Source organism: Pipistrellus kuhlii, unplaced genomic scaffold (assembly GCF_014108245.1).
Source record: "Pipistrellus kuhlii isolate mPipKuh1 unplaced genomic scaffold, mPipKuh1.p scaffold_m20_p_18, whole genome shotgun sequence".
Lineage (NCBI taxonomy): Eukaryota > Metazoa > Chordata > Mammalia > Chiroptera > Vespertilionidae > Pipistrellus > Pipistrellus kuhlii.
In genome coordinates this window covers 17,149,629-17,177,237 of record NW_023425493.1, presented here as the reverse complement: position 1 = coordinate 17,177,237, position 27,609 = coordinate 17,149,629, and the positions used below count along the sequence as shown (strand labels likewise).

The window sequence follows — 27,609 nt, the reverse complement described above, 5'->3', positions numbered from 1 at the left end:
CATTTGTGTCTTTCAGCCTCTGACCTGACTGTGGGCAAAATCTATGCAGCAATGATGATCATGGACTACTATAAGCAGAGTAAGGTGAAGAAGCAGAGGCAGCAGCTGGAGGAACAGGTGAGGGAAAACTATAGTAGGGTGTGCGCGTCAGGAGTCTGCAGGCTCCTGAGGAACGGGCCTGTGCATCCCTGGGGTTCAGGGTCCAGGACTTTCTATGGTCGGAGGATTAGAAGCGCAGTGGGTCAAAGGTAAGATGACCAGATTTTAACATTGGTAAAGCGGGACACCATTGACCGGGGGGTGGGGGGAATCTTGATGAAAAATTTGGTCTATATGGAGCAACAAAAATTTTCATACAACGCAAAGTACAATTTACAAATACAATTTAAAAAATTTATGTATAGTCGTAAGTGTCACTTTCAAGGCCAGTGCTAGACTTTTTGCTGCCACTAAAAAATATAAATAATATGAGTACTGTCTGCTAAATTCAAGAAAACATGTATTTATGAAATAAATAACTTACCTAAATTATCTGAATAGCTGATTTGTAATGACATCACTTGTTTAACTAGCTTACTAGCACGCAGTACGATGTGTATCATCTGAGAGTTACAAAATGTTTTCGTCGTTGCCAATCCCAAAAAATGCCATTGTTCATTAAGTCCAAACAATGGTGGTCAAATTCTAATAACTGATCAACAATTTGAACTTTGATAAGCAGTTCCCGATAATCAGTTCTCAACAATTATTTGTTATTAAAGTTTAACATTATAAAATTAACAGAAATAATATAAAACTCATATCCTGGTTAAATAGCCACATGGCCACCGAAAACCGTATTCCCTGCCCATTCTCCCGCCATTCCCTAGCTTGTCATGCATTCTTTCAAAAATTGGGACTGTCCCACCAAAAGTGGGACATCTGGTCACCTTAGTCAAAGGTTAAAATAGTCAATTAAGATATCAATTATGTTTCTATTTTATCTAAGTACATTGCATTTTCTCCCATAGTCATTTGAGTTCCTTTCTTCTATAGAAAAACGCACCCATGTTCCAGCGCATGGAGCCCTCGTCTCTGCCGCAGGAGATCATCGCCAATGCCAAAGCTCTACCTTATCTACAGCAGGACCCCACCCCAGGCCTGTGAGTAAAGCCAGAGGGCCACGGCTCTCCTGTTTGTGTCTGTCACTCGTGGAAGTATGCAGGCCCGGGAATGTGGAAGAGATAATGCTAGCTCTGAGCTGAAGGGGCCTTTCTCTGAGGTTGAGAAGAAGAGTGAGAGAAGAGCAGGTTAGTACTGGGGCCAGCTCGAGAGACAGTGAGCACTGAGGATACACAAGGGCAGGAATGGTATACGTCAGTATCACCAGAGAGGTTAAATAAGTGGCCCAAAGCCATATGGCTAGTAGAAAGCTAAACAGGAATTAAGTCATTGATTTCTGACTCTAGAATCCTTCCACTACATGTGAAATAAACAAAAAGAAGCTTAGATCAGGCAGAAAAAAAATTCTTTATTTTCTGTATTGGCAATGGAGACAAAACTCATTAAGGAATCTGCCAGCACTTTTGAGTTGTAGTGCCAATTTGGTCATACACATGTTATGGGAACATTCTCTTTCTATCAAGCATGTAGTGAAGTAGCAAAGGGCATGAAGTGTAAATGAGCTTTCGTGATTGGGTTTACCCCAGTCCTGCTTCTCAAGAAATCGGTAATCACTACACAACCTCAGTCATTATCGAGGAGTGAGACCTCTGTCTGAATGCCATTTAGAACCTCTCACTCTGTTAATTTCTGTCTGCCTGTGGTGTTGGGGACCTGGTTTTGAAAAGCATCATTTTCAGAGGTCACAACCCAACTCATTTGGAAGAAAAGGGCCAGAGGCACGGCCAAGGCCATGAATTGTTTTAGCCAACATTTGATGTGATGAGGTAGCAGGGTGGAGATTCTCCTGTCTGCAGAAAACAAGTAGATATTGCTCTTTGATCTGTGCAGGAAGGAGGTAAGATTGCAGAGTGAGACCACCTCATTGGAAGGAGTTAGTGTTTTCCAAGGGTTCTTGGCTTAGAAATGGAGGGGATCCCTCCCGCCGCAATTGGATCAGTCTGATCCACACCAATTTGCTGTACAAATTACCTCCCATCATAGGCTCACTCTGTCTTCTCTTCCTTTCTGGGTTGACCAATAATTTATGTGACTCCAAAGCTGGCTTAAGCAGTGGGGATGTGGCAGTCAATATCACAGTACCTGTAGAAACAGATCCTGAAAAAGAAGTGAAAGATAGTGGTTAAAATGCAGAGGTATTTATTGTGATGCTGTGTAAATAAAGGAGGCATCCATCTACTTTGAGAGTCCGGAAGCTTCCCTGTGAAGCAAGAGATAAGTGAGACTAGAAGGCCAGCTCTTCAGGGGAGGAGAGGTGAGGTGTGGAAAATTTAAAGAATCCAACCTGTTAGGTGGAGCACACTTCATGGAGGTGACAGGTTTTGAGCTTGGAGAGCGACACCAGCCAGGACACAGGAGCCAAAATGGATTCAGTGGATTGGAGGAGAGCAAGTCAAGAGATAGGACACCACTTAGTGACTGCAGTGGTATAAATTATTAATGACTGTGGCTTGGACTAACAAGATAGAAATGAGGAAAGAAGATCAGACCTGAGAGGTAATGGAGGATTTGGTGATTGCTGTGTCTGTGGAGAAAGAAGAGGGAGGAGTCAAGGATGGCCCCAGGGTTCTGGTGGATGTTGGTACATTTCCTGAGATGGAGACGTTGGGGGAGCAGCTGGCTGCTTCCTCAGGACCATCTGTGTTTCTAGAGCTTTGCCTTGTGCAAGTAGAGACTACTATGACAGACAGGGCTCCTCCCTCATTAAGCTTGCATCTGGTGGAAAACCAGACAGGAAACAGAATTATTGGGATGAAACTTATTTTCAGTGAATAATCACAGTTATGGTAAATGGTAGGAAGAGCAGTATGAGCTGAGTGCATGTGAGAGGGAGATCTGACCAGTTACAGATTTCTTTAAGGTGACTTTTGATAAGCATTTTGAAGGATGAATTAAAAATACTATGGAGAGGTTTTTTAGTGGGTAGCCTATATTCAGGCCTTGAAGCAGAAAGAAGCCTGCCACAGTCAGTGAACTAAGAGTCCCGTGTGTCTGGAATTCAGGGAGCAAGGGCTGAAGTGTGTAAGCGAAGACTTTAAGGACCAGATCATGGGAGAGGCCATGTTCAGGATTCTGGACTCAATCCTAACAACGAGAAGCAGACGATGCTTTTGAAGTAGAAGGTCAAAAAGGTTAACTCTGAGGTTGTTCAGTGATTCTAAGGGTCCTCTCTTCCTGTTGGGGATTCTCTCTGTGGGTAATTAATCACTTTCTGTAGGGCAAAGGGGGACCTATTTCTTAAAAAGCAGTGCTCACCTTGTTTTCAGGAGAAGACATGGATTAAGTCATTGAATAGCAGACGCTCTGTTAAGTCGCACCTGTGGAATATTTTGAAGCAACTGGCAGCCCTTGCTCAGGACTTAGAGCCATTAGCAGTAGACACAATGGTGAGATGATGGTCTTCATCTCTCTCCTATCTGCCAGTCACCATTGTCCCTCCTCCCAGGATCAGGAAGTTCACTCTCACACAGGTCAAAGGGTATCTAGTTACCAGTGACTTGGCAGCAGCAACCACATTTTTAGAAAATTGGCTTACTCTCTAATCAGCCCCGTGGATCGCATTGGCTAAGAGTGTCTACACGGACCAACTGGTGGTTTAGTAACAGGCAGCTTCCCATACCTTTTGTTCAGTGTCTCTAAGCACTTGGCTGCCTTTGTCGTGTTCTCTTACATCACCATTTGAGCATTCTTCTCCAGAGCCACCAACCCAAGGGAGGTCACCTCCGCACCGCCCTCTGGAACCCTTCCACCGAGCTCCTGACAACAGACACAGTGTCTGGCACTGCACTGTTTGGTTTGGCCAGGGATGTTGGCACAATAATGCCATCTTCTTAGCGTGGAGGAGATTTTTTAAAAGACCACGACTGCTTAATATTTAAACAGACTGTTCGCTGTGTAAAGTATGGCATTTTCCGCCTAATGGAGAAACCGGTTTACAATCCAGCCTTGGTCTTCCATATGGCTGAGTGTGACAAATGATGTCATTCATCACAGATATGAGTCACCAGCCGAGGGAGGAAGGGTTCCAAAGGCAGGTTGGAGACAGTGCTTTCTCAGTGTGTGTGTGTGTGTTTGGTTTGTTGTGGTTTTTTTTTTTTAAAGAGTTTCTATTCTAGGGCCAGTTACCTGTAAGCTAAAAGCCCACAAAGACTAAAGGGTGTTGCCCTGGCTGGGACTGGGCAGTGGCGGCGATGGCGTGTCTGTTTCTCGCTGGCGCACTCATTACCTCTGAACGTGGCGTTGCCTTTCAGGAGTGGCCGGAGTGGGTACCCTTCGATGAGTCCGCTCTCCCCCCAGGAAATATTCCAGCTGGCATGTATGGACCCAGCCGATGATGGGCAGTTCCAGGAGGAGCAGGCTCTGGTGAGTGAATGAGTCATAAGACTTCACAACAGTTCCCTGGTTTGCTGATCTCTCCCACTCTTTTCCAAATTTGATTTCGTAGCCACAATCCACCTGAAAGCCCTTTCTGTTCCCTCCACCAAGGACCCCAGGAGTTCCCTGCTGTCTCCCTTTCATGGTGGAATTTCTCATGTTCTCTGACAAATGCTTCCTCTGTAGGTTTTACCATCTCAATCAAGGGCCCCTTATCAGCTGAAGGGATGTATGTTGCTTCAGGCCAACCCCTATTCATTGATGCCCTGGGGCAGTGGTGGGCAAACCTCGACTCCGAAAGCCACATGTGGCTCTTCCACAAAATACCATGTGCAGGTGCTCACGCACAGTGCAATTGAAACTTTGTGGCCCAAGCACAGAAGTCTGTTTTCGGCTCGCAAAAGAAATTTCAATCATTGTACTGTTGATATTTGGTTCTGCTGACTAATGAGTTTGCAGCCACTGCCCTGGGGCATCTTAAAATTTTACCTTTGATAAGGAACTTTAGGAGAAATCCTCAAAGAATGAGTGGCACCACTGGGCAGCTTAGCCTCCTGGAGAACTCAGGGGTAGCCTGTCCAATTGGGACAGTGTCCACCAGGACATGCAAAAGGCTCTTGCCTCTGCAGGTTCAGACAAATTGGCCACCATTTTAGAGCAGGGGTCAGCAAACTGCGGCTCAAGAGCCACATGTGGCTCTTTGGCCCCTTGAGTGTGGCTTTTCCACAAAATACCACGGCCTGGACGAGTCTATTTTGAAGAAGTGGTGTTAGAAGAAGTTTAAAAAAAAATGTAGCTCTCAAAAGAAATTTCAATCTCTGAAATTGTACTGTTGTTATTTGGCTCTGTTGACTAATGAGTTTGCCAACCACTGTTCTAGAGGGTCAAACACATCCTACAGGGTCCCTGAAATCACTTTCCTGAATCCAAAGTTTTTCATTAGCATTAATGGTGAAATTCCCTAGAAACCTACTGAGTCCAATCTAAGCTTGGAAGAAGAGAGGATAGGTTAAACTTTAATATTAGCAAACCCTAAACTGCGATTCCCAAAGATAACAGACTTGACTTACCGTTCTTCTTAGCTCAGCAGCCATCAAATTCCCACCCGAGTTTAGAATTATAGCTCAAGTGTTTATTGCCTGGAGAGGAAAAGACAAAACCCAAGATTTGCAAAAGTCCAGGTAGACAGCCTGTACCAAGATCAATGTTACTTTGATTATAATCCATCTGTATTTTTCTCTCCCAACCCCTCCCCGACTGCTCCTGTGTACCCCTGAGCTATCCTGGGGGGATGGTGTGGGTGGAGAAGGACCTGTATGTCTGAGGGAGCAGAACATTCAGTAGCTCAGACAAATGGGTGATTCTTCGCCTGTGGTTTCTGAATCCAGGGAGTGGACCTGGTTAGGTAGGGGAGACAGCTGGACCACACACTGGGATGCCAGCTTGTGAATGCCTGAGGGTATTCTTGGCAAGGTGGGTAGGAAGCCTGGGAGGAATTCTCTGAGGAAATTAGCACCGAGGCCCAGGGACTAATTGGTACTGATAGCTTGATCCTTAAAAGGGCCTCTCGGCATTTTAAGGCTTGCCTGGTGATGTGTCTGGTGGGGGGAAAAAAAATCTCAATAATGTGTCCTTTCCTTTCACAGGGAGATTTCTTTATTTCTGCGGGTTCCCCAGGGCTGAGCCATAGTGCCAGGACTTTTGGATATGTGTCCATCTCATTGTCAGTACCGGTGTCTGTGATTCAGGTGTCAGCCTGTGCTCCACACTCACCACTGTGTACTCCTGCCCATCCCTCGGGGGCCCTGCTCTACGTGCTGAGGCGTGGCCATGACGTGTGTATGTGTGTGTGCGTGTGCGTTACCACATGTGTTTCGAATCAGACTTGTGTACTATACAAAGCATGTCCTGCACACACTGACTTCCTCAAATGCTCACATCACAGGTGCTGGGATGCGGTCCGCCCACAGACACCGCCCAGCCAGTGGTCAGGGAGGCTGACTTTCAACAGCGCCCTATTCAGACGCCAGCATTTTCACAGTGTCATTTCCAAAAATAGCTTTTTTCTGGTATCATGTCCAGATGTCTGAGATATTCCTAGGTCTCTTTGGTGAGCCAAGTAAAATTTCTGAGGCAACTCCACTCTCTGGAGTGACACTAGCCAGCTCTTTAGAGCAGGTACACCTGCCAAAAAAAAAAAAAAAAAAAACCACAAAAACTGACCACTGTTTTTTGTGTGGTTTTTTTTTTTGTTGTTGTTTTGTTGGCATTCTTTGACCAGGAAAATAACAGCATTGGACAGGACTTTAAAGATAGTCACTCCAACCTCCTACTGCTCTAGAGTGGCACAGCCCAGTACAATAGCCATTGCCTACATGTGACGATGGAGGGCCTAAGATGTGCTCCATGTGGAAAATGCAAACCAATGTCAAAGACTTTGATACCCAACCAAGGGTCAAATGTCTGGATTTTTTACATTGGTTATATATTGGCATGAGAATATGTGGATATATTGGGTTACATAAGTATATTAATTTTTATGTTTTTTAATGTAGTTACTAGGAAATTTTAAATTACATAATTGGTCTGCGTTGTATTTCTATTATACTTTACCAGTCTAGAGCATCCCTGACAGATGTCCACCCACCAAATTTTTTTTTTAGATGATTCCAATCATAAGAAAACTCCTTGCTAATAAATCCTGTGTCTTAAAGTTTGAGAAAATAATTTGACATCAGATATTTCTGATTTTCTTTAGAATCTTGGTTTCTGTACAATTAACAAATAGCTTCTTAGGTTAAAAGAATAAACCCAACAGTACCAACTCTCAAAAAGTAAACTTCACATATCTAAAACGTGACCTATAATGTTTTTTTATAAAGCTATAAAATCTGAGGTGTTGCTCAGTGATCTTTACTGTTTGGGACATCTGGTATACACATATCTGCACATATACACACACACAAAACAGACCTAAAGATGCCAGTCCCTCTTCCAAAAGCCATTCTTGGTGTGGAGGAGGCAGGATCAGCCACTGGAAATGAGAAGCAATGAGATGGAACCAAGTCCCACAAGCTTGGCTGTGTTTATTTCCAGGAGCCAGAGTTTAGTGAATTAAAAAGCGTGCAGCCCTCTAACCATGGCATCTACCTTCCTCCGGACACCCAGGAGCATGCGGGATCGGGGAGGGCATCCTCTATGCCACGCCTGACTGTGGATCCCCAGGTAAAAAGCAACTACCTCCCATATGCAGTGGCATCCTGGGCTGTATTGAATTGGTGGGTTATGGAAAAAACTTCTGCTGTTTTTAGGTGGGCCTTAGACTTGCCCCCACACCTTCCCTGTGAGCAAAACCTGGCTCACGAGCCTTCTCTCCACAACCTGCTCCTCCACATGTGCTTTCCCTGGAGCCCTAAGCACAACAGCCTCGATAGCAAAATCCCCTCCAGATGAGCACAACAGCCTCCAGACTCAACCAGCCATGCAAGAAAGGCTTCCCAGGATTTCTGCTTTGTACTTCTCCTTCCTTTTTCCTTTCCTGGCTCCTCAAGCACGTAGGCAGTTCCTTAAACATACACAGCTCTGTGTCGGGACTGTCTGTCCTAACCAGTACAGGCCATGCCTCATTTCTTTGTCTGTTTTCCTGGCTTCCTGGCTTTTTTCTGTCTGTCTGTCTTACATTAAGTTTTGACAGAGACAAGAAGTTTACGTGGATCTGTTTTTAGCAGCTGTAGCAAATCAAAATGGCCGAGTTTAAGGTGGGAGGTGGGATGGAGAGCAACACGTTCCTAGTAGCTGCTCCATGACAAGGTCTCCTACGTTCTGGTACTATGGGACAGGCCTTCTCTGGTGAATGCCAAAGCCCAGGCCATGCTTCTTTCATGGCACAGACGTTTCGACAATTGCCCTCACATATTGCAGTGCTTAAGGTTCACTGCAGGTCCTGGCTGAGGCCCTGGGGGAGGGGGCTTTATGGGAAGCTTGCACAGTACGGCTCAGCCACTTGCTCTCCTGCTCAAGGGCCAGTGATGTAAAGACATAACATAAAGACACTTTCCGCCACAGCCTCCTCCAGCTAAGGTCTAAGCAAGAGGGATTCAGGGGTGGTTATAGTTTGCCATCTTCAGCCACCTCAGTCCCACTTCTTTCTTTGAGACCGGTTCGGCGATTAATCCATACCTTGTGTTCCTCGGGGGGCTCATGTTTCCAGGTAGTAACAGACCCCGGCTCCATGCGACGTTCGTTTTCCACTATCCGGGACAAGCGTTCCAACTCCTCGTGGCTGGAGGAATTCTCCATGGAGCGAAGCAGCGAGAACACCTACAAGTCCCGGCGCCGGAGTTACCACTCCTCCCTCCGGCTGTCAGCCCACCGCCTGAACTCGGACTCGGGTAAGGAGGTCTGCCCTGTTCGCCTTCTGGGCTCCTGGAGATCTCTGGAAGAGAATTCCGGAAGGGTTAAGGAAGAATGCTCCTTACCAAAGGGGTCCCATATCTGACACACACCCTGAAACAGGCCCAGGAGGGTCTTCCTTGCAGACCAGGGCTATTGACGTCATTAGAATCGAGGTTCTCAGCGTGTCTGCAGAATGCTTGGGGTTTCTTGGGAATGTATGAGAGACCCCTAATGGGCTGGGCTTTAACCGCCCAATCCCCTTCAACCCAGAGAGTGCTCCCTGGCATGGCTTTGCTTATTGGAGCTTTTTTATTTTGCTAGATGAATGGTGATTACAAAAGCAATGACTTCCCTGTATCATGGGGCCAGTAAGTGGCAAACTTGAGACTCGAACTGATGTCCAAGGGTTCTCAGTGTCATAGCTGACGTAATACCAGAGTAGTTAGTTCCTAGCAACTTCTTCATTTCCTTCTGCTGCTGCCATCTTCACCCCCTAAAGTTACACCCATGTTCAGGACATTGGGAATTGCTGGGCCCTCTTGTTGGCAATGATTCTAAACTGTGTTGGAGCAGAAAGAGCAGCAGGAGAGAGATGATTACATCCTTGGACATGCATGGCTTCCGGTGGCAACTTGCACACTCACCTGGTCGCCCAAGGGTGATTCTCGGGCCTTTCTCTTCTCTTCCTTTTCAGCGGCCACTGTGGGCTGAGCTGTGATCAGTTGCTTTTGTCCTCTCTCCCAGGCCACAAGTCTGACACCCACCGCTCCGGGGGCAGAGAGCGGGGACGATCGAAAGAGCGAAAGCATCTTCTCTCCCCCGATGTCTCCCGCTGCAACTCAGAGGAGCGAGGGGCCCAAGCCGACTGGGAGTCCCCAGAGCGTCGTCAGTCCAGGTCGCCCAGTGAGGGCAGGTCACAGACGCCCAACAGACAGGTGAGCATGGAGAGGAAGCCGAGCCTGCGCAGAAAGACCAGGAAGAGTGGTCGTTAACATTAGGTGCAAAAGGGGGCCACTCAGCACCCACACAGACCTAGGTCTGACATGTACTTGATGCTGTGTGCTCTGATGAATTCACAGCAAAGCAGACCGTCCCCCAAGATAGACAAGGGTGTCTAGGGGTCATTCCTCTCCAGCCCTCGGAATCTTGAGGCACAGAGTCACAACAAATAAGTTCACAAATGTCTCAGCCAGATTTAGGGGAGGAGGATGGTCTGTTAGCCAGAAAATGTTCTCGGAGCAGTCACAGGAGCCTTGGTATGCGTTGGAACAGTGATTCAAGTTCATTTCCCTGGCTGTCGGCCTCCTTCCAGCCTGTTGTAGAAACATCCACCTGTGCTTAAGAAATAACTACCAGAGGCCATTCTCTGGCCTGCTTTCCCCCTCATGGCCACCCCTTACTCCCGCTGCACTCCTCCCCGAGGTTCTCAGAGCCCAGATGGGAGGTCAGCCACACAGCAGTGGGACAGTCAGCTAGACCTGGGGAAGTGGCTTCCAGAGCCGAGGTTTATCAAGTTTTTTTCTGCAGAAGAGAATCCCCTGTAGCTTGTTAAACGGCACATGCCTGGCACCTTGAGGATGCCGTTTCGGTAATGAGGCCCACCGTCTGGAATTCCGCACTGGGAGGGACCCTTCTCCAGGAGATCTGGAGCCAGTGGCTCAGAGGTCACACACCTTGAAAAACTGTCCTGCAGGTCCATTTACCAACTCCTGAGCCCAGGGACTCTGGGGAACACCTGAGCAGGTCACGTAAGGCCTGAACCAGAGATGAGGGTGTAAACTAGGGGTGTCGAACTCAATCAGAGAAGGGGCCAAAATCTAAAATCCAGCCTAAATCGCAGGCCGAATGGTTTACTGAACAGTCATAAACTGTCATTGTGATGGAAACGCAGCGGAGTGCAGTGATGACAGCGCGGTGCGGGCCACATTGCAAGGCCTGGCGGGACGGATTTGGCCCGCGGGCCTTGTGTTTGACACATGTGGTGTAAACAAACAAGGCATGTGGCCCGCCAACTACTAGTTTGACATGCTTGGTGTAGAAGCTGGCATAATCTCAGGGAGCTAGTGAGGACAGGGAGGCATGCCCTTCCCAGATGAGCAACCCCCAAGCATTTGTGCTCCTTCTCGACACTTCCAAGTCTGCCTGTCAATGGGCCACTTGATACGGGGAGAGGGGGCCACAAAGTAGATTTACAATTGTTCGTATGAAAAATTAAACAGTTTCGTGTACGCACAACTGAAAACCTACTTTGGCTTTGCCCACCACTCTTCATAGAGCTCCTCACACTCAGAGTGCGTGGGCCGTGGACAGCAGCGCCTGGCACCCCGTTCAACATGCACAGTCTCAGGCTCCCCCAGGTCTTCTGGGCCTGGATCTGTAGTTGAACAAGACTCCCAGATAAGGAACCCAGCCTGCATTACAAGTTGACATGCCCCCGTCTGAATGGTACTGATGTCTCAGTCTCCTGTCGTCCCTGCATCCCTGCGTGGATGTGTCTCCAGCCTGGACCCCTTCTCCAGGGCTTCCTGGAGGACAGTTAGGGACTGTAACTGGGTGCCAAGCAGGGAGCATGCCAAGCCCAGTCTCACCTGCCAGGTCTCTCTCCTCCGTACAGGGCACAGGCTCCCTGAGTGAGAGCTCCATCCCCTCCATCTCTGACACCAGCACCCCAAGACGAAGTCGTCGGCAGCTCCCGCCCGTCCCTCCGAAGCCTCGGCCCCTCCTGTCCTACAGCTCCCTGATCCGACACACGGGCAGCATCTCCCCGCCGGCGGATGGAAGCGAGGGCGGCTCCCCGCTGGCCTCCCAGGCGCTGGAGAGCAACGACGCCGGCCTGCCCGAGTCTTCCAGGCCCCCGCAGGGCCACCCGTCCCCGCAGCGCTACATCTCCGAGCCCTACCTGGCCCTGCACGAAGACGCGCAGGCCTCGGACTGCGGCGAGGAGGAGACGCTCACCTTCGAGGCGGCCGTGGCCACCAGCCTGGGCCGCGCCAACACCATCGGCTCCGCCCCGCCCCTGCGGCACAGCTGGCAGATGCCCAACGGGCACTATCGGCGGCGGAGGCGTGGGGGCCCGGGGCCGGGCATGATGTGTGGAGGGGTCAGCGACCTCCTGAGTGACACGGAAGAAGACGACAAGTGCTAGAGGCTGCTCCCCCTCCGATGCATGCTCTTCTCTCACACGGAGAAAACCCAGACCGAATTGGGAAGCCGGTGCGGCCCGGGGGGGAGGAGGAGGGAAGGACCTTATCAGAGAAGGAGGAAAGGACCGACGGCAACCAGTCAAACCCACCCAATTGCTTTCCTTCCCTTTGCAAGACGGGCACTGCCATAGTTCGGCCTCTTTGCTGGGGAAAGAAGACAAGAGGACACGGAGGGTTGCTCTCAGACGGAGAGGGGACACCGGGATCGCTCTGCTTCCGCCGCCCCTTCCCCCTTCGCGAAAAGCCGTGGAGGAAGTGAGCTGGCCTGTGTCCATTGCCTTGCGACACCTGGGAGCCTCTCTGGTCATACCGGGGGACGCGGGGCGGGTGTGCGGAGACCCAGGAGGGGAATCTCCTCCCTCCCTCCCTCACCAGCTCCCCGCCAGCACCATCCGCGGGGGCCACTGCATCTCACGCGTCACCCTGGGGCTTGCTTCCCCAAAGAAGCACAGACTAAGTTCAGGAGCGTCGATGCCAGGGGTGGGCAGGGAGGGGGGGTGGCATGGAGGAGTTGGGGTGCTGTGGCGGCAGCAGCCAGGGCTGGTCTGGACGAGAAAAGCCATAGCCCAGCAGCCCAGGCGGAGGAGCAGTCAGAGCAGCGGTGCTGGGGGGCTGGAAGGGACAGGCCTGTCATGCGCAGTAGGTGCTCTGAGTGCTAAGAGAGGCTAAGGCGGTCCCCCAGGGTCCACAGAGCCCGAGACGCTGGTTAAGGGTGGTGTGGCCAGAGCCCCAGCTGATGAGAGTGGGGTCTGGCCTTAGGCTGGTCAGAGGGAGCCCTGAGGGCAGGGCCGTGTGGCAGGAGCACCAAGGGCCTCACGACAGTGTCTGTTTTCCAACCAGAAGTAATTCCAAGTGGGGGACTCGGCTGTGGCGGACCGGCTCATCCTGGCTGAGGGCAGCGGGCCTCCAGGCCCAGCCTTCCCTGCCACTCCCCCGAGGAGGCAGCACGCCTAGTGGGGGCTGCTATAGAGGTGGGAACAGCTAACAGTGGTCGGCAAACCCCGGCTCACGAGCCACATGCGGCTCTTTGGCCCCTTGAGGGTGGCTCTTCCACAAAAATACCATGGCCTGGGTGAGTCTATTTTAAAGAAGTGGCGTTAGAAGAAGTTTAAGTTTAAAAAAATGTGGCTCTCGAAAGAAATTTTAATCGTTGTACTGTTGCTATTTGGCTCTGTGGACTAAAGAGTTTGCCGACCGCTGGGCTAGCACATTGAAACAAGCGTCGGTAAGAGTTTACCGGGATCTCCTGCTCCGCCTCGTGGTGGAGGGCCTGTGTGTCGGTACTTCAAGGTGATCAGTTAATATACCTCAGCTGAGACCTGGGTGCACCTCCTAGGGAGACAAACTCGAAGGGGCCTCGTCACCCAGTGTGACAGACCGGGGCCCTGCCTAGTGCTCTGGGCCAAGGTTGTGCCGTACCCCCTCCCAGAGTAAGAGCTGATCGGAAGACAGCCTCAGGCTCTCCTTCCTAACCCCCAAAAGTCAGAAGCATTGAGGCAAATAGAGCCCTTACTTGGCGAATCTGTATAATTGTCCATTTGGCGCAACACGTCACTGTCTTGATCCAGCGGAAATGCAGCCCCCTTCAGACCCTCCCGGGTCCCCCAGCACCCTGACAGTGGGTGGGGAATCCCCTGCAGAGGGGTGCAGGCAGGGCCCTCCTTTCTCAGCCAGGAGCAGAGGGAGCCTGCTTCTCAGAACCCTCCAGAGGAAGGCGCAGACCCCTGGACCAAGATCCAGTGGGTGAGCACCCCTCTCCTCCTCTAGCCCAGACTCGCCTCTTGGGTCGGAGCAGCCAGTGACTTATTTTTCTGAGAAGGAGCCTCTGTTTCCTCCCTTTTTGTAGTTGAAATAGAAGGAAGGCATTGCCACGTCAGCTGTGAGACGCCAAATGCCACCCTGTGGCTACAGATTCATTTATCGGGCCCCCGCCTTCTCATCTAGATATTAATGGAGCCTCGTGACCCACCGTCTGGCCCCAAACCAAAGTAACCCCAGGGCGGGAGACCAATGAGGCAGAGCAAAAGGCCCGCCCAGCTCAGACCTTCTCCCTCTCGGCCTGTGAGCCCAGGAGGAGTTGGGGGTGCAAACGGGACTGTACAGGCATGATGGTTACATCAGACGCTAATGCTGCGCCTTGTTATTTGAAAGGTTTCCTCTGCTCAGCGTCATTTCATGCCAAAGTGCTGCTAGGGGCAGCTGTGTGTGCACAACACGGCTTTCTTCCACCTCGGAAATGCAGCTTTTCCATGGGCCAGGCCTACACTAGGACAACCACTCTGAGCCAATGAGTCCATTGCATTGTTTGGCAAAGGAGAATGGAAGTGATACCTTGAGCCGTTTCAGCAGTAGGGGAAGCGGGTGGGCAGAGCAGATGCTGGGAATGGAACCTGCCTGCAATTGCATCACAAACACTAAATTTCCTGGGCCAGGAAGCCTCCCGGCACCTTCACTGCACCCCGGCTTGTGAGTCCTGAATAAAGTGGCAGAAAGGACCACAGGTACAGTCCACTGACCAACCACCTGGATTTGTCCAGTTCCAGTGAACTTAGGATCACTTCTATTCAACTTCCCTGACCAAGAAATCAGGTTTCTTATTCCCTAGCCTCCATCTGCCCTTATATCCATTCCAGAAAATAAGAATTTTCTGCTCAGTCACGAACTCATGATCATAATCGTCTTATAAAAGTTTCCTTCCACCTCGAAAAGAACACATACTCCAACCACCCCTCAAATAATTGGCTGGGATATTTCAGGGTCCCAGATTCTGCCTTTTCGCTTTCCTGGGGAAAGGCCCCTTTAATACCCATGCTTGTATTCGAATTAAAAATTATGGCAGCATTTTGAGGAATTGCCAGCAATAGAGGATGAGCTCTGCTGTTGGAGATAACACAACATGATAACACTGAGCACTGTTATCGAGAGAATCTTCAGCTGTATGTCCCAGTTTCCACTGTGACATTAGTCCTTAGCATCTCCTCAAAACGAGAGAGGGAATGAGAGAGAGGAGGGGGGGGTGTCCCAGACTCCCAGCAGGCCTTCAGCCAAGGGGATGAACTCTAGATGCCAGATCCAGGTTTACTCTTAAACAAGATCGGAAACATTTACTGTGCCATAAAGGGGTGGTGGCCTGTCCATCTTTCTAGCTGAAGAATCCGTTTCTATTCTGGGCTTCCCTACTCAATGTCCTTGTGGGGTTCTGAGAGCACTGAGAACGTTTCTCTGAAGCTGAACTCCAAATGTTCTGAATTTCGCCCTCCCTTGACTCTGAGATCACACACACAAAGACCCTCATTTTATAAATCTACCAGCATCTCCCTTCCTGACTCCCACCCCCGAAGTGTGGTAAACTAAATGCCCTCTGTTCTCCGTCCCAGCCTTGTTTTGCTGCATGTTAACACTGGCTCAGCTCCTAAGAGGGCTCAATCTGCTCAATCCAAGCTTATTCGCTGACCTGCCTCTGCTGTCCTCACTGCTGCTGGACAGTCCTTCGTTCTCATGAAATGCAGGTGGGAACTCACCAGGTGATTGGAAACAGTGTAAGGTGCGGGGTTGTTCGGAGGAGTGGGGAATGTGTGTGAACTGTCCACAGGCACAGTGAAAGCCCTCTGCAGGGAAATTGGGTCTCTCCGGGCATAATGGAACAAAATTTGATAATTTGGTTTTTTAAAGAACATTCTCAATTTTTCATTACATTCTATTTCTAAAGCCTGCTCTGGATGTCTTGTTTTTGGACAGAGTATTTCTTTAGTGGGTCGAGCCAGGGATAAGTGGAGAGATGCTTCCATTTCTCAGCCTACCTATACTATATTAGATGTGAATATTATAAGGCTGTATTAAAAAAAAAAAAAAAAAAAAGGCAGGGGAGCAGATAGTTCACCTACCTTGCAGGGATTCTGTGAGACTTGAAGGTTAAGGAACTTTGCTATTTTTATCAGCTTTACATGTGCTGTGTTTTGAGATCCTAAAAGGCCTGGCGTAAAGAATGGTGGTGAGGAGAGGCACTGCCATGTCTTGGGGTAGACTCTCTCTCTTCACACCCATCCTGAGTGTCCTTCCCTCTTGGATTCTGGGACACTGGGGACATTACAATGCAGAAAAGATGGCAAAAGTGGGCCCCTTGCAAGTGGCCAGTCGGGGCATCACAGTTTAACTCCAGTCAAAAGCCCCATAAAGAATCAGGTCTAGGTCAGATAACTATATATCCACACTGAGACTCTCAACAAAAGCCAAATGACATGAACTCGGCAGTTAGGACCTAACCGATCCACGAGGAGATCCCACATTCACAAGCACTGCCTGTATTAGCCTCTGCGATTTTTGATCATTCCTCTCTGAACGGCCTAGTGCACTGAGTGAGGCCTAACCCAGTGGAGCAGCAGCCGGAGGCTCCCCTGCTGGCTGCGGTCACAAGTTGCTTCTCACCCTGCCATAGAATATGGACGTACCACTAGGGGGGACAACAAGCCCAGGGACAGAAACAACCACCTTTTTCTTCCTTGAATCCTTTCTGCTCCGACCCTCTGTGGCTTCTGCATCCCAGAGAGACCACTCGAAGCCAAAGATGACAGTTTCACAGGTGGTCCCAACTACCCAAAGGGCCTGGGAAGCTTCTCACACAGAACTCAAGCCAGCTGAGAAGTGAGAGCGGGACTCACAGCAGAGTCTAGTCACACTGCAGGTGAGGCTGGTGCCCCAAGCTGCCCCTTCTATTTTTGTAGTCTTTGCTTCCTTCTGCTCTCGGCCCCCAGCTAATAATAGGGTGGCTAGTATTTTGACCTTCAAAATGCAAAAAGAGATTTTATAATAAGCCATGCTACTATGTAAATACATTTTTGAGGTTTGAATTCTTATTTCTGGGCGTTGAGTAGATCAGGTAAAAAAGAGGGAGGGGATCTATGTTTATTTTTATTTGGGTTTTTGTAATAGATCTGCTCTAGAAGGACAAAGAAGGATAAGTGTGTGCTCTGTCGTGTTCCTAGGAATTAATTCTTGTCTAGTTGAATGATGTACCTACTGAGTGAAAATCCCAGGCTATACAGCACCAGTTCCGCCTTCTCTCTCAGGCTTTCATTTTGTCTTGCTCCTTTTTTCCCCTGTTTCTCTATCCCTAGCTCTGTCTGTCTCCTTCTATGGACTTAAAATATAATCCAGATTAATGAAAAACTTCCAAGGAAATAATAGAATGAATATAGAATTTTTCAGGACATCTTTAACCAATAAATACAAAGTTTATGTCTTTATGAAACGATCAAACCATTTAAAAGCAGTGTAGAAACTGGGTAAGTGAAAATTATTGGGAGTCAAAAAAAAATTATAGTCTAACCTTCTATAGGCACTCGTGCCTCCAGCAAGGGTATTCCATCTCTACTTTCTTTTTCATGTTAGGAAACGTGAAATTTTCCTAACTTGTGGCTAGCTCGTGGGTGTGTCGACTATTTTTACGTTAATAACTCATCAGGTAAAGCTCTTAGTCTCAACTTGAAACCAACTTGAAAAAAGCCTGTAAAATTCTTGACATTGCTATGAACATTTAATTTTTTAAAGAACCTTCATGGTTAATAGAACCCACATCCAGGATTTGCTTTAATTCTGCATTCAACCCATTTCCCCTCTTTTTTCTTTTTCTTGTCTTTCTTTCTTAGCTTTCTAACCAGAACAACAACAATCCAGACTTTTTTCTTCCTGAGTCCAGGAAAAAAGCTGAGTTTTCCTGCTCAGAGCTTCCCACCATGTTCTCTTTGTGGACACGTCAGCTGATCTTAAATCAAACAGACACGAGCTAAGACTAAGGCTCTTCACCAAGACCTACTCAACGGTGGAAATCCTAATAGGCCTCTCTCTCCCTCATTCTGCCAGCTTGTCAGAGACAGGGATGGATTGCTCTCTCCCCTGGAGCCAGATCTCAGAATGTTTACCAGGCAGTGCCACTTCCACCTCAGTGCACTCGGAGGGGGGCCTAACGCAGACAAAACTGCCGAGTCTGAATCTGACCTTATCGAGCAACTCGCTTTTCTTTCCGGTCCTCTGATGTCTTACAGAGATGGGCTGTATTACATGGAGACTGCCCCTCAGTGCTAGTCTGTTGGAATCCTTCTCAAGGGATGAGCAGGAAAAAACACACTCGAAAATTTCAAAGTGCCGTTAACCAATTTTTAAAAATCAAGGTGACATGAAACGAGGGCTAAACAATGAAATCTAACTGCCAATTGAAGCATACAGTAGTCCTGCTCTTTGTTACATTTGATATGGAGTTGCATAACATTAAGCAGCCTCCAGCTGATTTAGTAAAAACATAGGTATTGAATTTTAGTGGCTGCCAATGGGGATATCTACTCAGCCCACAGGCCAAACGTCAATTAGTGTTTTTCTATCCTGCAGTTTTGTGACCAAGCCAAAATTTATACAAAGCCACCCTAAGTGCTGCAATTGCAGAGGAACCTCCCTCTGAAAAGACCATTCCCAGGTGGTTAATAAAGAACTATTCATTCATAAGGTATCAGCTCTGAACGTGGATAAATTGTGCAATGCTTTGCAGGACATTAGAGAGCAGGCCAACTGCACGCAAACAGAGCCCAACGTTTGGAACTCGCCCAGAAAAACAAATAGAGGAGAAAAATCGCACTAAATGTGTGTGGCCTGTCATAGCTGGGACAACTGGGGTGGAGGCTAGGAAGAGAAGCTGTAGAACAAAGACCAGGTTGGGCTGGAAAATAGCTAGTCCCCGGAAGAGCAAAACGTGGGAAGGGAAGGGGGGTGACCTGGGATCCTGTTTTATTAGGTCACAGCAACTGGTTAGCATGATCCTGGATTCAGAGGGGTTCTTTCTGTTAAACTCACCTAGGGTAGTGGATTTAAAGGCTACAGAGGCTTAATAGATCCCTGAAAGGGATTCCAAATCTGGGAGGTGGAGAGAAAAGAGATTTTTGCTTTAATGCAGCCCAAAGACAATCTCTATGACTTTAGTAACTCTTCAATATGGTAGTGCCGATAGCGGGGAGATGCCATTGATCTTCCTGGTGGTGTGAGCACCACGGGGAAAGAGAGGAGCAGTGAGTGGGACATGGGATGAGTTTTATAAAAAGTAGATTTCTAACTCTGCAGGGGGCGCCGGTATAGCCTCAAAGGACAACCTTGCAGGGAGGTGGACGACAGGATGGACAGGCCATTCCCTCCTTGGTTTGCTCGTAAAGGATGAGCATGTAACATGGAATCGAGGGGAATGGGGTGCACTTCCTCAGGCTGTTAAAACGCTGCCACCTGCACCGCAAAACGTGTGAGTCAAGGTGCATGAGACACTCCCTCGGGGCTGCCAGCCTGGCGTCCTGTGTAAGCGTGTGAACAGCCAGTGCGGCCCACCCAGAGAATCGGTGCATCTCTCCCACAGCCAGAGCTCAGCACTGCATGTTGACCAGATGGATATTCTGTAATATAAATGCTCGTTTGGATCCAAAAGGAAAACCATTAAAAATAAAAGAAAGATGAACAACTCGAATGTTATTTTGGGAGGGGGGTCAAAGAAAAGAATAAATAAAACCTTGTTGTAAAGAATTAATTGACCTATGCCCTTCACTCACTCGGTTTGCTTGCTCCCTACCAAGGGTGAGCCAGGACAAGGAGGAAGCGGGCAGCGGGCTCTGCAATATGAGGGTTGACATCTGCTCAGCCCAGCCAGTTCTGAAGAATTCCCAAGTTTCTCCAAGTTTGAAGGACATCCCAGCCCTGAAAGATTTCTTTAATTGAAAGTGTCCTTGCTTTGAAGGAAAAGGGGGTGGAGGGGTGCAAGCTGGGAATAAAGGCTCCAGACAAACTTGTTCCTTGAAAAAGTTGAGCATATTTTCAGATCAGAAAAATATTATCTCTGGGTGTGGAGTTTAAAGTAGGCACAGGACCTCTTTATGAATTATAGGCTTCATAACTAGAACCATCCCAGCCTCCTCGCTTGAGGACAAGAAGGTATATGGTGCACCAGCCTCGCTACCAAGTTCAGGAAGGAATGGACTTCCCAAGACTCTTCCAAGGAGATACTGTCCATTCTTTCCTTCTGCCTCTATCAGTCCTCATTTAACCATAATAGCTTCCTTCATAAAAGGTAAGGGCCCATTGGTTCCTTTGATTCTCTATTCTGAGAAGAACTTACTGTCTCATTCTCCCTGAGGAAACAATGTTTCTTCTAGTCCTAGTGTTGGGTTTCTTGTTTTAATCTGAATAATTATTTTGTCAATTTAATAGAAACCAGCATTTTAGGATAAGTCCCTCTTTTCTGAAGTTGACTTCAAAGATGGCTTCTCGAGTCCTAAGATATGATTTTTTTTTTTTTTTTGTGGTAAGAATTTTCTTATCAAAACACTTAAAAATGTAATAACGGATTGTCAAATGCTCAGATTTCTTGGAGACTGGGTTGGAAATCGCTAAGATCTTGTTCAGTTCTGATTTTGTGTTATGTCCCAATCACACCCTCTTTCCCATGCCTTCCATCACCATTAGCGTTGGAAAGGCAGAATTTGAACAGTTTTGCCTGACTTCATACTTTTATGGGATGACTAATTGGTTGGTTTTGGCAAAGGCTGGTCGGAATTTTTACATTGATTGACGGGGTTTTTGTTTGTTTCCTTTTAATCTAGATCTTAGGTCCATAGTATTTCCCAGGGGAATGGTACTAAAAAACAAAAATAAACACTACGATCTTTTCTCTGGTGTTTCTGTATTATTATTCTGATCATCTATTGGTTACCCTAAAACATGTCCCTTAATCAGAAATCTTGCCTCTAGATATTACAAACTTGCCTTTACTTTGCTCATTAGCTAGGAAAATTCTCAAGCCAAAAACTAAGATTTCAGTTCCTTAAACACAAAATATTGGCACTAGTCACTAGTCTCTAGAACATCTTAACCATAAGAGGCAACAAAGAGAAGGAAGGGAGATGAAGCTATAAATGCAAGTCCTGGGGTCAGACCCAACTGAATTCAAATCTGCACCACAATTCATTAACTGTGAGCCCTGATCCAGCCACGGAACTAAAACGTTCTTCATCTATAGAATGGGAACCATGGTAGCGACTACCTCATGAGGTGGTTGTATAGAATGCACAGGTTATTACATGTGAAGAGAACAGCCAGTGTCTGCCCCTTTATAGGCATTCAATGAAAGTCAGGTCCCACCATCATCACAAAGTACGTTCCCCAAACTCACGGAACCAAAACATTTAGAGAAACGGTCTCACCAGAAGAGTGGGTGTTCCCCTTCTGTTCGTGAAACACAAGAGGACAGTTTGATCCTCAGACAGGTTTCTAAGGAAAAGGGAATAAATTAGCTTTGAAAAGCAACCAAATCGCTATTATATAACTATTTTTAAATAGTGCCTCCGCTCTTGTCTCAGAAACAAGCCCTAATGTGCTTACTCTTTACTTCTAATTTCCGTATTCATTTACTAACAAAATGGAAGTAACATTTGTGAGAGTAATTGTAAAAGTAGCAATAAAGTTAATGGAGGCATCAAAAATACTGTACACATGAACAGCAATATTCAAGGCAATTTGAAATATCAAGCAACTCACACATTAATGGCGCACATAAGTGAATCATAAATTCAGCATCAATGGCCTGATTGTTGCTCCATTAAAAGAAAAAAAGAATATTTCTTTTAAAAGACCAGTCCTAGCTGTTTAATAAAGAACTGTTCATTCATAAGGTATCAGGCTCTGAACATGAATAAACTGTGCAGTGCTCTGCAGGAGACTGCTGGGGGAAATGTTCAGGATGCCACAAAGGCATAGCAGCCCCGTGAAACTGAAGCCAACCACTGTAAGTCCATTCAGGGAAGGGACTCCCATGCCTCCCTGCTCCCAGATCTCTGGCCCGCGCTTCTGCATGCAAGACCACATGTATACATAAAAATAACTATAGCCTCCATCTGCTGATATTTAAATGATTCAACAACACACAGCAACCAGAGAATCCAGAATGACAGGGCAGAATGGTCCAGTCTATTTCGTAGGGGAAGGGATTTGAGATTTAGAAAAACTTCAAAATGAATTTCCAAGAAGAACTCCTGTGACTCTGGATGGCCATAGCGGGCCCTCAAAGTGGTCCCAGCAATCCTAGCACAAGAAGAGTGGAGACGACAACAGAGCAACACCCAGGAGGCCTCTCTGCTCACCACATCCAGAGACTTCTTTGAGCATCTAATGGACCCTGGACCTTCTGCCTTCAAGGGGTACAAACAAAGCTGAGTCTTTACATTCTCCCAACCCCCCCCCCCCCTCAGAGCCTATTGATAGCCTGTGCAAGAATCTTGAAAGCTATTAGGGAAAGACCAGGCACACAAGAGCTACTTGCATTGAAGGAACTTAAGAGTTAGAGCTATGGCAGATCACACTCTTCAGCCCTGGGAATAAGGGACAAAACTCAGGTCCAGTATGTTGGGAACCCTAGTTTCCTCTGTTTCCAGATCAGATAGCTTGACTTGGGTACGTGTACAGATTGGATGGCTAGGAGGGGGCGGGGACAGGGGAAAGGATGTTTCATATAAATATAGCTCGGTAAATACGCTAACGTAAGCAATAGATAGACCTGGGCCCAAATTCCAGCTATGCATTGAATAATGAGCACAGCCACCTTACTTAGCCTCTAACCCTTGGTTTTCTTAACTACAGAATTCAGATAACATGGCCAATTCAAACATACACACACACAAACACACATACACACACACACACACGCACACACAGAGAGAGAGAGAGAGAGAGAGTACCTGGCATGGTGCCTATCATGGAGCAAACATTTAATAAAACCTGATTTCTATTATGAATCTATTCACCTGTTTATTAAATGTATTTATTAATCACATACCACAGTGCCAGGTATGTGACTACATACATGGTAGTGGCCTTAAGTTGTCCCCAGACTGATGGAAACTACAGTGACTAAACCATCGCAGGACCTCCCATCAAGATGGCAGAAGATAATTGCTGTGCTCACCTACATTCATGGTCATGTCCAAATTACAACTAAATTACAGAACAACCATCATTGGAAACCACCTGAAGACTATTTGAACATAATTCCTACAACTAAAGATAGAAGCTATTCCAAAACTATTCCAAAAATATTAAAGAAAAGGGAAATCTTTCAAACTCATTTTACAAAGCCAGCATTACCCTGATACCAAAGCTATTAAAAAGACACTACCAAAAAAAATTATAGGTCAATATCCCTGATGAACATACCGGGCTTGGGCTTAAACAGACAGCCAGACATTTCTCGAGGGGTCCCAGATTGGAGAGGGTGCAGGCTGGGCTGAGGGACACACACACCCCTGCATGAATTTTGTGCACAGGGCCTCTAGTGAATAATAAATATCATATGATCTTATCAATAGAGTCAGAGAGAAAGCATTTGATAAAAACAAATATCCATTTATGATAAAAACTCTCAGTAAAGAGGGGTTATACCTCAATATAATAAAGGTCATAGGTGACAAACTCACAGCTAAAATACTCAACAGTGAAAAGCTGAAAACTTTTTTCTTTAAGATCAGGAACAACATACAGATGTCCACTTTTATCACTTTTATTCAACACAGCATTGGAAGTCCTAGCAACAGCAATCAGACAAGAAAAATAAATAAAAGGCACCCAAATTGGAAATAAAAAAGTAACATTTTTAATTTGCATACAACATAACACTACAGAGAAACCAAAATAGTCCCCCCAAAAAATTATTAGAACTAATAAATGAGCTCAGTAAAGGAGCAGGAAAAAAAAATTACTATTTGGAAATTGGTTGTATTTTTATACACCAATAATTATCAGAAAGAAATATTAAGAACAATCCTATTTCTTATTGCATTAAGAAGAACAAAATAGCTAGGAAGAAATTTAACCAAGGAGATTAAAGATGATACAAATAAATGGAAGAATATACCATGATCATGGATATGTAGAATTAACATCATTAAAATGTCCATACTACCCAAAACAATCTACAGATTCAATGCAACCCCTAACAAAATACCAGTGGCATTCTCCACATAACTAGAACAAATAATTCTAACATTTGTGGGAATTAAAGATCTGAATAGCTAAAACAATTTTGAGAAAGAAGAACAAAGTTGGAGGTATCACGCTATATAATAGCAAACTATACAATAGGGCTATAGTGATCAAAACAGCATATTATTGGCATAAAAATAGACAAAGACACAAAGATCAATGGAATAGAGCAGAACGCCCAGAAACAAACTAATACCAATATGGTCAATCTATGACAAGGGATAGTCTCCTTAAAAAGTGGTGTTGCAAATTGCACAGATATATGTGAAAGAATGAAACAGGATCACTTCCTTAAATTATATACAAGAATAAATGCAAACTAGATTAAAGACTTAAATATAAGACCCAAAACCATAAAACTCCTAGAAAAAAACATAGGCAGTAAGCCTTTTGACAATGCTCTTTGTAATGTTTTTTAGATATGTTTCCTCAGGCAAGGTAAACAAAATAAAAAAATTAAAAATGGGATTACATCAAACAAATGTTTTTACACAGCAAAGAAAACATGAACAAAATGGAGAGGTAACCCACAAACTAGGAGAACATATTCACAATGATAGTGGTTACTATCTAAAATATATAAGGAACTCATACAACTTAACACCAAAACAAAACAAAACAAAAAATAATAATACCCAAAGAAACAAACAAAAAAAGCCAAAACAATTCACTCACAAAACAGGAATAGGACCCGAACAGACACTACTGCCAAGAGGGCACAAAGATGGCCAATAGACATATGCAAAAATGTCTACATCACTAATTGTTGTGGAAATGCAAATTAAAACCACAATGAGATACTACCTCACACCTGTCAGAAACGCTTTCATCACTAAATCAACAAACCAAGTGTTGGTGAGGATGTGAAGAAAAGGCAACCCTCGGGCACTGTTGGTGCAATTGCAGAATGGCATAGCCAGTGGAAAACAGTATGGTGGCTCAAAAAATTAAAAATAGAACCACTACAAAATCCAGCAATTCATCTGAAGAAATTCAAAATACTAATTTCAAAATGTACATGCACCCCTATGTTTACTGCAGCTTTATTTCCAATAGCCAAGATATGATAGCAACCTAAGTGTCCATCAATAAACAACTGGATAAAGAAGATATGGTACCTAGATGCAATGGAATATTAATCAGACATAAAAAGAATGAAGTCTTGCCATTTGTGACAACATAGATGGACCTAGAGGGCATTATTTGAGTGAAATAAGCCAGACAGAGAAAGATAAATACCATACGATTTCACTTATGTATAGAATCTAAAGCAAAAAAAAAATAAAAATGGACAAACGAAGCAGAAACCAATTCACAGATACAGGGAATAAATTGGTGGTTGCCAGATGGGAGGGGTGGGAGGAATAAGTGAAAAAGGTGAAGGAATTAAAAAGTACAGATTGGCAGTTATGAAAATAGTCATGTAAAGTACAGCGCAGGGAATATAGCCAATAATATTGTAATAATTTTATGTCAGGGTGATCACTTCATAAGTTATATAAATGCCTAATCACTATGTTGTATACTTGAAACTAATATAATATTGTGTATGTCAGTGTAATGAGGAAATTAAAAATTAAGACAATTATAGGAAAAAAGGAACAAACCATTGCACCATAGTGTATGCTTGTGAGGGCGGGGCTCTTTTGGGGTGCTAGGGAAGCCCCCATGAGTGACCTGGGGAGTCAGAAATGGCTTTCCAAGAGAACTGGTCTTTGAGCTGAGACCTGAGGAAGGTCGGGGGTCACAGAATGGGAAAGAGTGTGCCAGTAGATCTGTGGGGTAAAGTCACTTTCTATAGTTCAAGGGCAGAGCTGGAAAAGGGCACATGGAGAGAAAGGCTGGAATTTCAATTGAGAGCTCATAGCCATGTTCAGAGTTGAGCCTTCACACAGTCATTGTTGGGAAATGGCAAGGATTAAACCATGAGAAGACTAGACACGGGCATCGAAAGAGTAAGCCAAACTATGTGCACTTTCCAAGAGGATAAAGAAGGAAGTTCAGATAGCGTACACCACAGAGAAATAGCAATATTCTCAGAGACATCTGGCAGTGCTAGCTTCTGGCCACCAAATTCCCACCCGCGGGGTACAGAGCTGCAGGGGATCATGTGAATAAGGGTCATGCCAGGCCTATGGAGGCTTAGCTGTCTCCTTCAGGTTCCACTCACAAACGTGGAACCGAAGCCGTTCTCCATGTAGATTAGTCTGGGGAAGTGCCAGGGGCATCTCAGCTGGCACATCTCATCGATCTTGAAATCACATGGTGGTGACAGGGCTTGTGCAGGGCAGAACCCTCGGGCTGGAAACAGCTCCCATTTACCATTCTCAAGCCCACTGCCTCCCAGCACAACACATCCAGCTCAGCTCCTGTTAGCGCTGAGGTTAGCGCTGCAGAAACCAACATGGGCAGGTCTTCAGGGAGCCCTCCACCCTGTGACTCTATCCCCAGGCTTTATCCTGAGGTCAGGGAGCAGCCAGGGAGGTGGTTGACACACAAAAATGATGAGGTTTGATTTGCAAAACACAGTTTGGCTGAGAGAAGGAAAAGGAGCTACAAAGGGGGAAGCCCACTGCAGTGGAGCAGGTGATGGGCCTGGGGAGGACCGTGACAGCGGAGACAGAAAGAAGGGGAAAGAACTGGCAAGTCTGTTCAGAGGAGGAAAAGACAACATGATCGGTTGGTGTGTCAAAGCTGTGGCTTCCGACAAGTGAGCAAGCCAGGTCGTTGAAATGATGAAGTCCTTTCATTTTGTTACTTCACCTCCCAAGGGCACCACCCCACCCTGTACCTCCAGCATCCCTCTGCCTTCCTTCCCCAGAGGGCTTCTCCTTCATCCCTCACAGAGAAAAACATTGTGATCCCATCAGCCTGTTCTTAATCCAGATGGTCTCCATCTCAAGGTCATTAACTGACATCTGCAAAGTCTCCTTTGCCCTGGAAGGTAACAGTCACCTAGGGATCAGAAGTAGACAACTTCGGAGCCATTTCCCGGCCCACCCAGGAGGATATTCCTTCACTGGAGCAGCGGCAGTTCTGCATATCTGTGCCTCCCAGGGGAAGGCAACGGGCTTGAGCAGAGGAAGCTTCCTGCAGCTGTCTCCTGCTCCCGGAGGCTTCAGGGACCCTCAGTGGGATAATGCTCACGGATCCCCCTGTCACACACAGCTCTGTCACATCAGCTTCTTTAGAACGTTTCTCATCAGGCAAGATGAGGACCAAGAGAAATCAGACGGGTGTCTCATTTTCTAAGAAGCAAATCCTCTGTGAGAATAACCAGCGGTGGAGAGAAATTACAGAGGCTTCGTGGTTGGCATCAGAGCAATCTTTGCTTCATCAAAACTTCCTACCGTAGTGGCCCCTTTCTGTGTTGAAAATACAATCGTGTTTACTACAAATCGATTTATAAACCGCTTTCAGG

The 27,609-nt window shown here is 46.5% G+C and overlaps 1 protein-coding gene and 1 long non-coding RNA gene across 7 annotated transcripts in view; one reads left to right on the top strand and one right to left on the bottom strand.

Annotated features, from left to right (window-relative positions):
- The window catches only part of CACNA1E (calcium voltage-gated channel subunit alpha1 E), a 371,824-nt gene extending 358,624 nt beyond the window's left edge, over nucleotides 1–13,200 (top strand). For 4 of the 6 annotated variants that reach the window (XM_036442246.2, XM_045583159.1, XM_036442248.2 and 1 more), the window contains 7 exons: nucleotides 17–117; nucleotides 1,036–1,142; nucleotides 4,413–4,524; nucleotides 7,633–7,761; nucleotides 8,747–8,927; nucleotides 9,676–9,866; nucleotides 11,546–13,200. In XM_036442246.2, the coding sequence (XP_036298139.1) occupies nucleotides 17–117; nucleotides 1,036–1,142; nucleotides 4,413–4,524; nucleotides 7,633–7,761; nucleotides 8,747–8,927; nucleotides 9,676–9,866; nucleotides 11,546–12,076 (1,352 nt within the window). In that variant the 3' untranslated portion in view covers nucleotides 12,077–13,200. The remainder of the gene's footprint in view (nucleotides 1–16; nucleotides 118–1,035; nucleotides 1,143–4,412; nucleotides 4,525–7,632; nucleotides 7,762–8,746; nucleotides 8,928–9,675; nucleotides 9,867–11,545) is intronic. The other 2 variants (XM_036442250.2, XM_036442249.2) reach the window with 1 other exon arrangement.
- LOC123652554 lies at nucleotides 1,754–6,380 on the bottom strand. The gene is made up of 3 exons (XR_006741954.1): nucleotides 5,607–6,380; nucleotides 2,342–4,521; nucleotides 1,754–2,259 (listed from the first exon to the last, which is right to left on the bottom strand). It is a non-coding gene; the product is annotated as an uncharacterized LOC123652554 (long non-coding RNA).
- Nucleotides 13,201–27,609: the final 14,409 nt, after the last annotated feature.